Raw genomic sequence first — 16,336 nt, 5'->3', positions numbered from 1 at the left:
CAATAACCATTTGCTCCCACAAGCCCAGCAGTCAGGTGTGGGGCTGGAGACACTACCTCCTGTGGTTACCAACACCCTCCTCTGTCCTGGCTCCGTGGAGAGCCCCTCCCTCCGCCAGGGGCAGAGAGAAGCCCTCTAGCACCAGGTGTGGCCTGTGGTCCAGGCTCAGCCCTCACTGCACAGGCTGCAAGGCTTTGACCACCCTCCAGCCTCACTCACACAGTCACATGTGAGGCTCCACAGCCCATGGTGCACAGGATGCCCTTTGCGTTCCGGGGTCTTTGCTGAATAAGACCCCCAAAGTAGGTGACCCCAGCCCCATCTTGGCCAAGCAGAAGCCTCTGAGGCCAGAGTGTCATCCTTCAGCCTCTGGAGGTTTCTGGACCCACCATGGTGGTGGCAATGGCAGCATAAGACGATGATAGCTGTGGTGTCTGTATTGTTCAACAGCCACACTGTGCTCTGGGCTTCAGTGCCCACCTCATTCGACCCTTACAACCACCTCAGGAGTTAGGTGCTGCTCTTGTCCCCATTTCACAGATGAGGATACTGAACCTAGAGGACGTGCTTCTCAGAGGGTCCCACAGTGAGTCACTGACGGAGCCAGGATCAGACGCATGCAAGGGCAAAAAGGAAAAAGTATCTAAAGATCTGAGGCCTCGGCCAGACCCCAACTACACTGACAGCAAAGCCCAGAGCCACAGTCTGAGGGGCCCCAGGCCGGCCCAGCCACCAGCTCTGAGGCCCAGGCTGGACAGGCCACCAGCTCCACGGCCCTGGGCCACTGAACACCATGGTGACCTGCAAAAACAGAGGCAGCCAGTCCCTGCAGTTGGCCTGGACAAAGTAGATGGACGACAAGTGCTGCCCTTTGCAGGTGAAGTCCAGGCTCCAGGGCGGGGAGCCATTTCGGGGGCAGTGCCTGGAAAGTACGAGAGCAGAAGAGCACTGTGCTCTTCTGAGAGCTCTCACCTGAGGGCCCAGATGTGGGCAGGCAGGGCAATGTGTGGGGGACGACTGTCGGCCTCTGGCCATCTGCTGACCTGTACCTTGGGCTGCCACCCCAGGCCCTGACCTGCCTCCCCCAACACATCGAAGCTGTGGTGCCGCATTCCCAAGGACACTTGGCAACAGTCCCACCTTCCCTTTCTTTGGCTTCAGCCTAAAGCTGCAGGGGACCTACCCATCCCCAGCTGGCATCAAAACAAAGGGCCAGGCTCTAGATAATGCTGAACCATGAGAAATGGAAGACAACCATGAGGGGTGTTCCCCAGGCACAAGAGCCCATGAGAGCTGATGACCGGTCACTGCCTCAGGCCTCCCAATCAGTCCAGCACCCCAAGATGGGCCTGGATTCTGGACTCTGAGCCACTTGGTTGGCAGGGTGGTGGCCTGCTCAGGAACAGCCACAAGTACTGGGGACAAGTTCTCTGTCAGAAAAGACAGGCAGTAAAGGCAATGGGAACGTGTGGTACCTGGCAGCTCAGTGGGGATGGGATCCTGATAGCATGGCTCTGCCCTCAACCTGACCCTCAGGTACAGCTTCTTCTCTCCCAGGAAGCAGCTAAAGTCATGGAGAGGTGGGCTGTCTGCTGGACTGGAGGGTGCTGTGGGGCTGGGAGGCTCCCCTCATCACGACCTAGGGGAGCAAGACACTGAGCAACCTGCACTGCTGCTCTACCTGGCCCAGCTCCTGCTGGGTCTCTCTGCCTCTCTGGGCCCTAAAGCCACCTGAGACTGTCTGCATCTGCCTGCCACTTAGTGGCACTACTGGCTTCCTCTCTGGATGGTCTCATTCTGTGCACCAGCCTCTCCTCCTTGGTGCTTGACTCAGCCTGCCCCTGCCCTCGTGGCTGTTCTGTCCTTGCTCTGTCTGGCACACAGAGCAGTTTGGCCCGCGTTGGTCTCTCACTCTGTGCCTCTCCACCAAGCTCATGAGCAGTGGAGGAAGGTGAGAGCAAGGGCAGGGCCACCCTCTGATCTACAGTGCAGTGTGGCCGGTGACTCTAATTCTGGCAAAGTCCTTGTTTAAAAGGGCTCTTTAAGGAGTCACATGGAGGAATCGGTCCCACGATGTCCCAGTCCCGGCTTGCAGGCACAGCCAGGCTCAGTTGCACTGGACCCAGGCACTGTGGATGTCTGCAAGACTCAAAAAGGAGCCTCTGTGGTGTGGCCCTGCTTTGAGGTCTCTGGACTGAGAAAGCCAGTTGCCCATAGCTGCTGACACTGTGAAACAGCCCACGGTGTGACACCATTGATACCTACATCCGAATCTTACTCCATCCTATGAATCAGTCAATGAGGATCTAGCTTTCTTACCCCATGAGACTTCAGGGCCCCAGCAGCCAGTAGGCCCAAGTACTTGTGGGAGGACCGAACCCAGCTCTGTGCTGGCCAAGCAGGGAGCAAGGTAGTCAGGGACAACAGGAGCTACCACCACCACCACCAGGACACAGAGGGCACCTGGGCTTCCCTGCCTCACAGTACCCAGCCACTCCAAGGACCTCTCACGTACAGGGCCTGGTCTCAGCATCAGGAGGAAGCCCCTGGGGACAAGCCGCTCAGGGCCATTTCCCCAGTCAGACTGGTGTCACCGCAGGAGAGCCACCCTGAGGTTTTCATAGTTCTGCCTCGGGCACTGGCTGGTCTAGCGTGAGCCTCACAATTGGACAGCGGCTCTGCTCTTGCTAGAACAAGGACATCCTAAAGATTACAGATGCATCCTCTCCCAAGTAAGGAAGGGATGGGGCAGGAGGACCCCATGAATGTCCCCCGTGAGCCCTTAATGAACACTACCTCATGGGAACCAAAGGAGACAGCCCCCAGTGGCACCCAGCGGCGGTCACCTCAGGAGAAGCAGATGTGCCCGAGACACCAGAGTGACAGCACATGGACAGACAGCAGACAGGAGGACAGAGACCAGGAGGGAGAGGCGGAAGGGCTGAGCTCAGAGAGTCTGATGCCCCTGAGCAGGACCTGGGGACGTCCCCGCCAGGCTGCAGAAGGCTTGCCTGGAGCTGCCCCTGAAGCAAATGACTTGAGGTGTGAAAGCAGAGTTAGGCGTAGAGGGAGGTGTTTGCGTGTAGTTATCATGAAGCCATAGATGGATATCGTAGCAGAGCGACTCACGGTGAGTTTACGCTGGAGACAGATGAGCTGCGAGATACAGTACCTCGAGTTTGCTTTACAAAACTGCACATGCAAAAAACAAAACAAAACCAAAGTGAGAAAACCAGAGAGAGTTCTAAGAGACACTAGAACACGTGTGAGCCACGCCAGGTCAGGGTGCAGGCTGCAGTGTGCATCTGGGCAGGAGGCCAGGGATGCTTCCATCAGAATGAGCACCAGCTGAGACCTCGGGGTAAAAGAGAAGTTGAGAAAGAAAGAGCATCCAGCAGAAAAGTGAAACTAAAGTGAACACAGCAAATCCCACCATGGCTGGAAGACGAGAAGCCATTATCTTGGGGGCCCATCTGCCACAGCTCTGCACGCACTGCCCCTGGAAGGGTAGTGGGGTTGGAAAGAGCCAGCACCACTTGTCCCACAATTCCAAACAGCCCTCCCCCACCAGACTTAGCGCCCACTCCCAAGGGGCCAAGGTGGGCTGACCCGTGCAGTCGCCTGGCCTTCGAGATGGAGCAGAGCCAGCTAACACAGGAGGCCTTACCTGCAGCGCCTCACCTGGGCCCTGTGCCTCCCAACCCCACTCTGCCCCCAGCCCACCCAGGTCCCTTGGCTCCCCAGGCTCTAAGCCAGGTGCTTCCAGCTCACCATGACCTTTCCCGGGGCACAGGTTCCATCACCACCCAACCTTCCCTTGGGTGTAATGCCAGTCACTTCCAAGTGACTTTCTTAAAGCTTTTCCAAAGCCAATAGAGAGAAACCAAAGAGTTCTTTACAATCATTTCCCTTCGAGGTGGCTTCCCCAGGAGAGCAAGGTGGGTTCCCAGCTCCTCCTTCTCAAGGCTGAGTCTACATACATTTGTGAGGAGTTCAAAGCAACTCACCTGTCTGCAGGCCCTGGGTGCAAACAGGTGTGTGTGTGCAAGAGAGGGTGCAAATCATTGTGTGTGACTGAGTGTGTAAGCTTGTGGATTGTGAGTGTGAAATTGTGTGAGTATATGAATGAGTGTGTGAGGCTGTGAATGAGTGTGTGTGAGAGAGTAAATGTGAAAGTGTGTGAGAGTGAGGGTCAGAGTGAGTGTGAATGTATGAGAGTGGGTGTGAGTGTGAATGCACATGAGAATGTGAGTGAATATGAACATGTGTGAGAGCAAGTGTTTGAGTGGGTGTGAACATGTGAGTGTGAATGTGTGTGAGTGAGTGGACTGTGTGAGTATGAGTGTGAGTGTGAATGTGAACATGTATGAGTGTGTGAGTGAAGGAGAACATGGGTGAGTGTGAACATCTGTAAGTGTGTGAGTATGATCGTGTGTGAGAACAAGTGTTTGGTTGTGAACGTATATGAGTGAGTGGGTGTGGACATGTGTGAGTGTTAACATATGTGAGAGTGAGTGTCAGGGTGAGTGTGAATGTGTGAGAATGAACATGAGCGAGTGTGTGAGTGAACGTGTGAGCGAGAGTGAGTGTGTGTCCCGGCATTCACAAGTATGGGTGATGAGGAGCACGACTCAGCAGAGAGAACCAGGAAGACCACATCAACCTTAGCGTCCCTTCCCTCCCAGGAGCCTGAAGTGACTGTCACTTGAAGCCAAGATGCTCACAGCCCCAGCCAACCTCCACAGGACATGGGCGCCCTCTGAGCTGGGATTCAGGCACCGTCTGTGTCAAGCTACACAGAGTGCTGATGGGGGCCTCTCAAACACCAAGGACACTAAACGTCCCCTCAGCATCCAAGGCGTCACAGAGAACATCTCAGCCAGTCCTCCCATTTCACAGACCACAAGGCCCAGCTGTGAGGAGCAGGGTCAGGGCAAGGGTCACTTGGGGGACCTCGTTCTCACCCCACCCCAGCAGCTCGGGTTGTAGAAATGAACACACGGAGAAGGCCCATCCAGCCAATATGACTCACCAGGAGAACGGGAAACAGTCAGAGACAGGTGGAAGGGGCAGGCAGAGGACAGAAAGACACCAGGAGCTCTGAGCAGCAGCTCCCGGCCCTCAGAGGTCTCAGCACGACAGAGAAAAGCAAACAGCAGCCACACACCATCCTCACACCCACCACCCATACATGCCCAGGGGCCAGTCGTCGCCCAGTGTGTGGGATCTCTAGGGATCACACCCACTGATAGCCGTGTCCGACAGAGGTGGTCCAACAGAGGACAAAGGCCCTCCCGGCTGCACCCCAGGAGAGCCTGCAGGACCCCTACTGGCTCAAGATGGGGGAACACAGGGGCTAGTGCCTGGACACACCCCAGGCTGGCTGTGACGGGAAGGAGCTGACACCCAGCTCAGGACCTGCTGCGAGGCAGAGCACCTGTGCCTATGCGAGGCACCCATTCCCAGGGGAACAGAAGCACGAGGTGGTGATCAGCCAGTAGCTGATGTCCTATGTTCCCTAGGCCCAGGGAGGCCAGTCTACAGCCTTGTTCCTACACAGCAGCATCCCCAGTGGGGACAGGAGGTGGAGGAGGAAGAGCATACAGACTTCTTTTCTTGGCAGCCCGACGTGCTCTCCATGGCTGTGCTGAGGGCCCCAGCACCCTCCTCTCTGAGGTCTCAGCCCAGATGGGAGTGGACGCCCTGCTACACACTCCCAAGGGGCAGGCAGCCCTGGCAGGTAGCAGGGGCCATGGGACGAAACACTCGGCACCAGGAACAGCAGAGAAGGAAAATGCTAAACAGGAACCCCACGAGGCCCATGGGAGTGAGTCAAAGGCTCACCCACCGCCCTCTCTGCAGCAGACCACCAGCAGCTTACAGAGCTCAGGGAAGGGACCATGCAAGGGAAGTCTGCCAGGCCACAGCAGCCCAGGACCAAGCAGACTAAGTAACTGAATTGGCCAGACAACAAAACATTGAAACCACTGAGCACTGAGCCCCCCAGCAACTGTGTGAGCCATGACTGCTGTGTCCTGCCTGGGCCTCCAGGGGCTGTGACCTCCTCTAGCTTCTTCTCCCCTAAAGTCTAGCAATCTCTGCTTGGCTTAGAGACAGGTCCTCTGTAAACACCTTCCTAGAAAATAGGTCATCAGCCTGGTGACCACCAGGCAAGAACGGAGCTGCTATGGTACACACTCACACGTGCATGTGCACACACACAAACTCACATACAACCAGACATGCACTCTCTCACACTGGCACTCATACTCCCAGCAAACTCATCCCTGTGCCAGCATGCGCATTCAGCAGCGCAGATGTGCGGTCCCCAAGGCTTTTCGGGCACTGTGATGGCAGTGCCAGCAGAAAGAGAGGGAGGCCAGCTACAGAGCAGGGCCCTGGATCGGCACTGGGAACGGGTGCGGTGGGCGTGGAGCTGAAGACAAAGCCGTCAGCTCCGGGATGGACTTAGCCTGGCCCAGATAGCCAGTTCCCAGCAGCAGAGAGCTCTTCTGTGCCCTCTCATGGTCATCCCGTGACCAGGCCATGGGCCAGACTTTCCTGTCTCCCTACCCCTATTGCTGACCTCTCTCAGTCCACTGAAGCTTTGGCCCTGGGCTGAGCACTCTGTCCCAACTATGAAGTCCCTACTGCCTCCAAATGTGCTTCTGCAACGTGCCTCGAGGCTCAGCTGAACCCTGGCATGACCAGACTCCCCACAGAAGCCTTGGCCCCGCCTTCACCTTTTCTCATCACAGACACTCCCCTTGACCTCTGTCCCAATACCAAAATCTCAAAGTCATTTTTGGAAACCGCATGAAGTCTCTTGGGCTGCTGAAGCACCACCTAGAATCTTTTGGCTCACAAAATTCATTTTTGAAAAGCCGTGTGTAAAATAGACATATGGATTCCTTACTCCTGACTCACAGGCTTTGCCCAGGAAGGGGCTCTGGAGCCACCCAAGACTGTCAAGGAGCAAATAGCTACAGCAGAGCCAATCCCCCCCACGATGTGAAGGCAGTATGTTGCCACACCTTGCTCCTACTCAAACTGGGAGAAGCCGTGGAGGCTTTCCCAGGTGAGCCCTTTGCTCAAAGGCTCCTGCAGGAGAAGGGAGCCATTCCCTCTGATCACAGCTCCTGGGGAGGACCTGTGTGCTAACAAGCTCCAGCCAAGGCAAGGGGCCCTCTGAGGAAGCCTCCCAAAGGAGTGCCCTGCTGAGGGCCCAGCCATGGGATGCTGTAGCAGCCCCACTGCCACCCCACAGTCTGTTCCCAAGAGCCTTACGCAGCAATGGAGATGTTCGCAGCAGACATGGGGCTGACTTCAGCCACTTCTTTGGCCTTTTGCAGAGCGAGCTTCTGATTGGCTGCTTCTTCCATCTCCTCTTCATCCTGTTTGAACAGACAGAAATGTGGAGCCAGCCTTCAGAGTGCTGCACTCACTCTGACACCATCAGCTATTCCTCTGGAGCCTCCAGGCCTTTCCTGCCCTCTGGACCTGGAGACAGGCAGCTGGCTCCTGCATCAGCACACCCACCCACGCTCCAGCACTGAGCATCAATTCCACATGAGCGCTCTGGTAGCCTTCAGAGAAGGGTCCCCCTTCTATGCCTGCTGCTCAAGGTGATGGTCCCCAAGGTTCCCGCCTCAACACCCTCTCCCCATGTGCCATGTCCCAGGGCACTCACCAGCTAATGACTCCACACCTACGCTGGCACCCTGATCGCTCTCCTGAGCTCCAGCCCCCAGGACCCCACTGCCTAGGCATTTCTGCATGTTTGTCCCACATCACTTGAGACTCATTCTGTCAAACCCATCCTGCCTCCCACCTCAGGAGTACCTGTCATACTTGAACGAAGTCAGCCTCTGCCCCAGAGCTGTGAGCAAGGACAAGGGGCAGGACCCTGCACCTGAGCCTGTGTCCTAGCCCAGCACTGCCCACAGAACCCATCACCAGGAGCACGTCCAGCAGGACCACCTCATGGCCTCTGAGCTTTTCCATCTAGACCCATCAGATCACATCTGTGATCTCTAACCTATCTCTAACTGTGGCTGAGACGAGTCCCTCCCTGTTCCCCCCACACTTGACAGCCACGTGCAGTGCCTGGCCCTGTATTCACCACCTCTTCCTGGAAAGGACTCCCATGGCTTTGCCACCGGGGCTGGCGTGTGCTCATATGTGCACACATGTGTAGACACCCTACCCTGCTTTGCCCCCTCCATAGGAAGAGGAGTGGACATCTGGACAGATCCCCTGGCTCTGACCCCACATCACTAGGCAAAACCAACATGCTCTGGATCTAGATAAATAGCTCCAAGTCGAGTCCATGGGCCCTGGGAGGGAAATGAAGGCTTCCATGTCGTCCAGCTACACCATGGGACCACCATTATTTGCTCCAAAACCCCAATCCCAGGCCCACCTGGCTTCTCTGGGAGATAGCATTCCCAACAGGTCCCAAAATATCCTTGAATCTGCTTTTAGAAGCACAATAACGGCAAAAACTAAGTCCCCTGTTAGCTGCTGCAGATTTCCCACCATAGAGAAGAGACTTTCAAGCTTTAGCTCTCAGAGAAGAGGCAAAGCCAGATCCACCATGAGACTCCCCTTTCAAGGTCCTTCCTCAAGCTGTAGACTCCACCCTGGTTACCGCTCTCGGGGGCAGAGGACGTCTCTAATCACTCCAAAGGGTGTTCTTCAAACAAACTCAATGAGTTTATTTCCACTTCAACAAATAAATGAGGCTACAATATATTTGTGTGAAGGAGAGTCAAGACCCACCTTTGGGGCTCTTGGCCAGCTAAGGAAAGGCCCCATAGGCTGCCACAAACCTGCCCAACTTCCAAACAAGAGGGAATTCCTGAATTAGGGCAGTTAGGCCAAATGAGCCACCACTCAGGGTGTCTGTGCATGGAGACAGGGCTCCAAGGATGCTGCTTCCTCGGTAAGTCCTCACTGACAGCAGAAGCTGAAGAGACAGTGAGGGCTTCGAGCTCAAACTCACTCCTGCCCCAGGACAGCTGGTGCCCAGACCACTGCTGGGCACCCTCAGTTCACATGGGCCCAAAAGTCCTGACACCAAGAAGTGCTCTGTGGTTCACAGGTGCCCCAGCCCAGGCAGCCCAGTTAGGGGCCCAGGCCCTTCTCCAGCCACTCCTGGACAGTGAGGCTCGGCCTCGGCCTGGGCTGACAACAGAAATAGGCAGGCCAGTGGGACTCCCAAGTCCTCAGAAGCCAGCGGCCAGAGCAACAGAGGAGTCTACACCCCCAGGGACCACCACAGCCCAGGCCTGGGGTTGGGGCAGGAGGAAGGCTGAGCAGAAGCAAGGAATGTATGCTGCGTGGGCCTGCCTCTACCCAGAGAGCTGGGGGCAGCAGGGGTCCCTGCACAGCACTCACTGTCAGAAGCACCATGGTGCACCTGCATCTCTGCTGCCAGCAGAGATGCCCTTGAACCTGCCTTCCTCAGAGAAGGCCCAAGTCAAGCTCAGCCCCAGAAGGGTGACGGGGTTGCAAGTCTTGGGATATGCTAGACTGGAGCAGACTGGACTGTGTCAGATATGCACAGAGATGTGCATAGGTACAAGCACAGGCAAGCATCTGTCAGGGATGGTGGGCACGAGTCCACAGACGCACACTTGAAGGTGCACATGCAGGCACATGCCCAGCGTACAGAGCAAGCACAGGGTGTCTGCAACGGGGGCAGCACCTTCTCCCAGATGGCCTCACCAGGAGGCAGTGCCCTCCTGCTAGGAGCCGGGGCTCATCAAAGCCCAGGCCTGAGGCTGAAACAGCGGGCAGCCCAGCCACACTATGCAGGGCCATGAGGGTGAAGGCGACCAAGTAGGGGGCTTTGTCATCTGGAGGGAAACCACAGGGGAAGATGTGTGTAATCACATCCCCCACCAGGTTCAGCGATGACAGATGAATATTAGATGACACCCACTGGGCACAGCCTAGAGAATGAGCTGCCCTGCTGCGGCACAGATGTGCTGAGAGGGGGCACCAGCCAGGCCCAGCATCTGAGGACAGCACCACCCAGTGACCACCTGAGCTCACCATCCACACCTGAGACTGACCACAGGGGCCCCTCGCCACCTGGAGGTGAGCACAGGGGCCCTCACAGCCCTTTAGGCTCTTCAGAGCTGGACTTTCCCTAGAACCCACCTCATGCATCCCTCTCCCTTCTGAGGGGACACCTCCCCTCACCTCACTCAGCCACAGTGATTGGTGCATCTCATAGCCCCTCACTCTGAGGCCAGGATAGCCTACCCCAACTTCTCAGGGCTCTCTCTGGACTGCATCTCCTGTCAGCCACCTCCAGCTCCCCATATCTCCTCCTGCCTTTCTAGCCATTCCTCCCAGATCTCGGCTTCTCCAGGAGCTGTCCTTGCAGTCATCTCCCCTCTAGCACATGTCTACATGCTTCCTCAGCGCCATTCCCCTACACCCCTGAGTGACAGCCTAACTTTTGCCTGTCCAGTACCCTGAAGAGACTACCCTGGACAGCAGTCACACAGGTCCTTAACCCAGGACCTGGACCAGCTTGTGGCTCTCCATTCTCATCGAGAGCAACAGGGACTGATCCCTCGCCCCTCCCTGCACTAGGCTGCAGGTGGCATCCCTACTTACATACCTTGGTCAGCTCCTGGGCATTGGCAAGGTTGTCCACAGCGATGGCCAGGAAGACATTCAGCAGGGTGTCTAGTTGGCTCCAGCTAAGGAAGAGAACGCTTCTGCCCCCACTCCCTCCCACACGGTCATACCACAGCTTCCCTCATGGAAAATAGGGGCCCCCATTTCCCTAGATCTTGACCAGCCTTCAGCCTCCTTCCCTTAGCATCCACAGCCCCCTTAAGTCCCCTGACCCTTTAGGCCCCTGTCAAGCCCAGACGCAGTCCAGCCCAGCTACCAGGGCTCTGTGGCCCCCTGGTCTCTGCCCAGCCCTCCTTCACTCTGGCTCATCTCACTCAACCTCCCCTGATACCCACAAGGACCCCCTTCCCCTAGCCCAGCTCTTCAGAGCTGACTTCCAGGGCCAGAACTCAGAGTCTGTAGTGGATTAGTTCACCTCTGCCACCTGGGAGGTCACATGGACTGTCTACTTCTGTCCCCACCTCTCCCTGATTTCTGGCCAGCACAAGAAGCCTCCTCCAACACCTCCTGCTTTCACGGGTGCCACATGGGGCTCCACCACCTTTGGCTGAGCAGAGACCACCTAAGACACACCACAAACATGCAAACTCACACATGACCAGCACCTCCTGGGCTTCAGGTCCTAGGTTCAAGGAGCCTGCATGGCTTTTTCTCCTGTCCTTTTCCAGAGTGAAGCCCTGGACCCTCTCCCTCAAGGTGCAGAGCAGCAGGAACAACATCTGAGCTGTGCTGATGGCAGACAGCACTGAGTGTGCAGAAGCAGGACCCCCTGGACCACCTCATCCCACTGAGCACCCCCAGGAGCCCCCTGACGAAGCACTACTACGACCTCTTAGAAATGAGGTGACAAAGGCCACAGAGGATAAGTAACTTGCCCAGGGTTCCAGAGGCAGAAGGGCCTGTGGTGAGCTGTTCCTCCCTGCCCCGCCCTCTCGCACCTCTCCAGGATCAGGCCCTCATGCTGCGCTGACCTGAGTCACTTCCATGTTCCGGCTGCTGGAGCACGGCTTCCCACAAACTCATCTCAGTGCTGAGCAGGACTGTCTTCCCTGTGCTCCCCAGAGCAGTGCCTCCCCAGAACCATCCCTCCCCAGCCCTCCTGCCGTGCCTCAGCACTATGCCTGCAGACCCAGGCCCTCTCCAGGCCTCTGTGGTTTCCCTCCTAAGTTATCTCATTTCTTGGCACGGCAGACATTTTGGATCAGGCAATCCTTTGCTGCGGGATGTTGAGCAGCATCCCTGGCTCTGCCCACTTGATGCCAGCAGGACCTTCCCCCTCAGGCACGACAACCAGACTGTCTCAGACGCTGCCAATGTCCTCTGGGGGCCCAGTTGTCCCGTTAGAGCCCTGCGCTCCATGTGACTGAGCCCTTTCACCACAGGCCTGGGGACTCAGCTCCTGCAGGTTGCAGCCATCCTCCCAGGAGCTCTGGGTCTGTGTGAGTGAGGCTCGAGAGCCTCTGCGTCTGTGTGAGGTTCAGGGCAGCCACATCCCAGAGCTCCGCCTCACAGGCAGGCCTGCTCAGGGCTCCAGCCACACTCACAGGACACAACGCTGGGGCCGGACCACCACCTCCTGGCACTAACCACAGCCACGGACACCCTCAGAGGCCTTGCCACACTCAAAGGACAGAACTAAGGCCACACCCCTCAGGGCCTAGCCAGAGGGACAAACAATGCAGCAAGAGTGACTCTGATTGGACAGGACAAGGAGGGCTGAAGGCTGATACACCTAGCCTGAGTACACAGGGTCAGAAGCAGCTGTGGTGCACATGGGACACTGCTTCATTTCAGGGCAGGGGCACCTCCTTCTGGACAGCAGCTGCTCCTCCCGTTCCCCACCCGCCCCACCTCCCCCACACCCCCTAACCCCCCTACCCCCATTTGAGGCCAACACTGCAGGCTTCTTCCCTCTCTGACAACCAGGCTGCCACTTCCTGGTTTTCTCACACAACAGCCCCCAGGTCTCACCTATCTGGTAAGCACATCAAACAAACACTGCCCCCTCAAGGTCCCTAGCTCCCCCTTCCTGGGCCTCATGCTCAGCTCCCCCTCATGCTCAGCTGAACCCCATCCTGGGGTCCCGGACCTCAGCTGTGACGTTACACAGGGCTGAGAGATGATGCAGTGCCTGCTGAGGGCTGTAGTAGGAGAGACAGGCAGATAGAAGCAAAGAGAAACAGGCCTGGAGTGCTACAGGTCACAGACTGGCGTGAGAACCAGCGAAGCAGGCAGAGACAAAGAGGGACAGACAGAGCCAAGTGGCCAGTTGTGCGAGGAGGGAGATAAGGAAGAGCTGGTAGGTCAGCCTGGGAGAAGAAAACTCAGTTCCTCTCCAGCTCAGATCTCTCCTCCAGGCTCTACAGGATGTTCTCCAGCAGCAGTTCTCAAAGTGGGGTCCCCAGGCCAGCAGCACCAGCACCAGCACCCCCGGGAGCCTGTTAGAATGCACATTCGTGGGCTGGAATCTGGGCTTTGACAGCCCTCAGGGGACTTGACTCTAATGTGTGGATGAGTTGAGAACCTGAGACGCCCCTCCTCGGCCTGAATTTCCCACCCCAGCAATGGGGCCACATTCACATCTTCCTGGCCTGGCCCCCACCCCACCTGCATCCTGAGCCCTGCAGTCTCCCTTCCCCACATGGCCTGCCTGAGGCAGAGCCGCCACTGCTGCTGAGCTTGCCCTGACCCTGCAGAGACCCCCTTCCACACAAGGTCCTGAAACACAAGCCTAACTGGCATCCTCCACAGAAAACTCTCCTTTGATTTCTCTGCAGGAACCATGTTTTCAGCAGGGGAGGTACCAAAACTTAATTATTGAATTAAAGTGGAAAAAAACCCAACAACCTGCTGTCCTCAATGTTTAAAGCCCTCATCTTCCCAGAGTCCTCCTTGAACCCCCCTCTGACGGCTCCATGGGCAACTCATGCCTCTATCAACCTGAGCCCCCACAGCCTCCGGATCCCCCAAGCACAGGTGGCCTCGAGAATGTTTGCCATCTGGACTCCTCAGGCCATCTCCTCTGAGGGAGGAGTTGCACAGTACACACCTCATGAGAAGACGCCCCTCATATTTAGGACCAACGTGCCCCCCGTCCCCCGAGGGGAAAAAGAGAGAGAGGCAGGCCCAGGCCAAGCACTCTCCCCTGTACCCAGCCCCATAGAAGGATACAATTTCCAAACAGCGTCAGGACGATGAAGTAGAAGGACGAGAACATGCCTTTGCTAACTCCGCCCTGCGACTCAATCCCATGATACATCACTGCATTCCAGTCCTCTCCGGTCAGGATCTGCAGAGGAGAGCAGTGCAGGGCACGCTGGCATGGCCATCTCCATCCACACACACCCGCCCCTACACATGCACATACACCTGCTTGCTCGGGGTCTAGACACAGCTGCACCCCAAGAGCCCGTGGGCACATGCATGCACGCACACACACAAACATGTTTTTAGAGGATGGTGCTGCTGGAAGTAAGGTGGCCCAGGGTCCTCCAGAAAAAGTTCCAGAAGGTCATGGTTACTGAGCTGGGTCAGGCCTTAGCAGATGAATATGCTCTAGATTTTCAGCCAACAATGGAAAGGGAGCTCCAAGCAGGAGAAAAAGGTGAACAAGGAGGAGAACCACAGCAACGAGCTAGAGAAAGGAGGCAGGGCGGGGAAGCAGAGCTTCCCCGACTCCCCGAGCTGCCTAGGTCACTGGTTCACAGTTGAGGAGACTAGGTTCAGAGAGGGGCCATGAGCTGCTCAAGGCCAGACAATACCGGCAGGCCCTCTGACCCTCCAGGTTCCTGTACCGTTGGCCAGTTGTGCAGGCTATGAGGGCTGCTAAACGCAGCCCTTGCCCCATCAGGAGACACAGGTCTCGCTTTGCCACGTGTATTTGTGGGAAAGTGCAAGAGGATAAAATAACAGACATTCCTGTGTCCGCCACTTATGAAAATCGCTAACATTTTGTCACATTTGTACCAGGTCCCCTGGCAGAGATCACTCCTGAAAGGCAACCCCAATCATGGATCCGGCGAGGGTCCGTGTCTTTTTAGTTCCATACCACGAGACACACATGTGTCTATGAACAAATACACCATGTGTGTTTTAAACGTGCACGAGAAGGAATCTGACTACATATATCATTCTTCAACTTGCTATTTTCATTCACTATTATATCTTTGAAGTTTATTCATGTTAACACATATAAATCCACTTATTCATGCAAACCATTGCATAGTGTTCCTCCAAGTTATTTATCTATTTTCCTCCTGATAGGTACTTCAGTGGTTTCCAGGTTTTTGCTATTATGTCTCATTGTGCACACATGAAAAAATTGTTTAGAACTGGAATTGCTGGATAGTAGGTTATGCACATCTCTGACTTGACTTGACTAGATGTTTCCAAAGCAGTTATCCCAAATTAAATTCCTGCAAGCAGTATAGGTTGCTTTTTCCACCTATCTTCACAACATCCTTGGCATTGTCACATCCTTGGATAGCTGCCCATCTGATGGGCCGAAAGGGCAAGCTGGTGAGGTTGGACGTCTTCTCATGTGGCCAGTGGACATTCAGACCTCCTCTTCTGTGGCCTGCCCTTCCAGCTCTTTGGCTCATATTTCTGCTGACTCGCCTTTTTCTTACTGACCTGTGAGACTTCCCATGTGTTCTCAGATACACCAATCCTCCATCTGCAATGTTTAGTGGGAATGTCTGCTTCTAGTCTCCTCTTTGCTTTAAGTTATTCTTGTAATATAAAAAAGTTTAATGTAGTCAGATGTATCAGTCTTTTCCTTTTTTCTTCTTTTTGCACCTTGTTTAAGAAATTCCTCTCCATCCCAAGGTCATAAAGATATTTTCCCATATGTTCTTCAAATTATTTTAAAGTTTGGTTTTTCACATTTAGGTTTCTAATCCAACTGGAGTTTGTGGGTGCTGTTGTGTGTGCATGGGGATGAAGATCTACTTTTTCCCATATGGAAGATCAATTTCCCCAGACCAATTTTCTGACTATCCCCTCCTCCCCATTGATTTATATGCCATCTTTCTCACAAAACCAACTTCCTACATAGGCTTGGCCATGTTTCTGGGCTCTCTAGTCTGTTCTTTAGATATTTTGACTTTATATCTCACAATTTCATTACTGTAGCTTTATAAAAAGTCTTAATATATGGTGGGGAAATCCCTCCTTCCTGGATTATCTTTGCTATCCTTGGACATTTACTCTTCCACATAATCAAGACGCTAATTCCAAGAGCAGTCTTGTTGGAATTTGGATCAGGACTACATTGAATTTGTATATTAAATTAGGGGGAACTGATACCTTTACTATATTAAGGCTTCCCATCTATAAATACATCTATCCATGTATTCCGTTCTTTAGGTCCTTTAATAACAATTTATAATTTCACTCATGAAAGTCTTGCATGCTTTTTGTAGATTTATTTCTGGGTACCTTGCAGTTTTTGTTACTACTGTGAATGAAATCTTTCATTTTAATTCGAATGATGTTGTTATATAGAAAAGTCGTATTTTTGTACGTTGATCTTGTGTTCAGCAACATTGGTGAATTCTCTTATTATCTCTTGGATTTTCTTTGTAAACAATCACATCATTTTCAAATAATAGCAATCTTGTCTATCCATTTCCAGTCCTTCCACTTCTTTCTTTTTCTTATCTTATTACACTGTCTTCAA

General features: G+C 54.7%; 1 protein-coding gene across 1 annotated transcript in view; it reads right to left on the bottom strand.

Annotated features, from left to right (window-relative positions):
* Positions 1-16,336, bottom strand: part of CACNA1B (calcium voltage-gated channel subunit alpha1 B) — a 195,973-nt gene that overhangs the window by 91,870 nt on the left and 87,767 nt on the right. Inside the window, exons 16-18 of the mRNA XM_046647936.1 lie at positions 13,828-13,945; positions 10,637-10,704; positions 7,288-7,394 (exon numbers count right to left, since the gene is read on the bottom strand). Coding sequence (XP_046503892.1) covers positions 7,288-7,394; positions 10,637-10,704; positions 13,828-13,945 — 293 coding nt within the window. The remainder of the gene's footprint in view (positions 1-7,287; positions 7,395-10,636; positions 10,705-13,827; positions 13,946-16,336) is intronic.

Source organism: Equus quagga, chromosome 1 (assembly GCF_021613505.1).
Source record: "Equus quagga isolate Etosha38 chromosome 1, UCLA_HA_Equagga_1.0, whole genome shotgun sequence".
NCBI lineage: Eukaryota > Metazoa > Chordata > Mammalia > Perissodactyla > Equidae > Equus > Equus quagga.
This window is presented reverse-complemented; position numbering and strand designations above follow the sequence as displayed.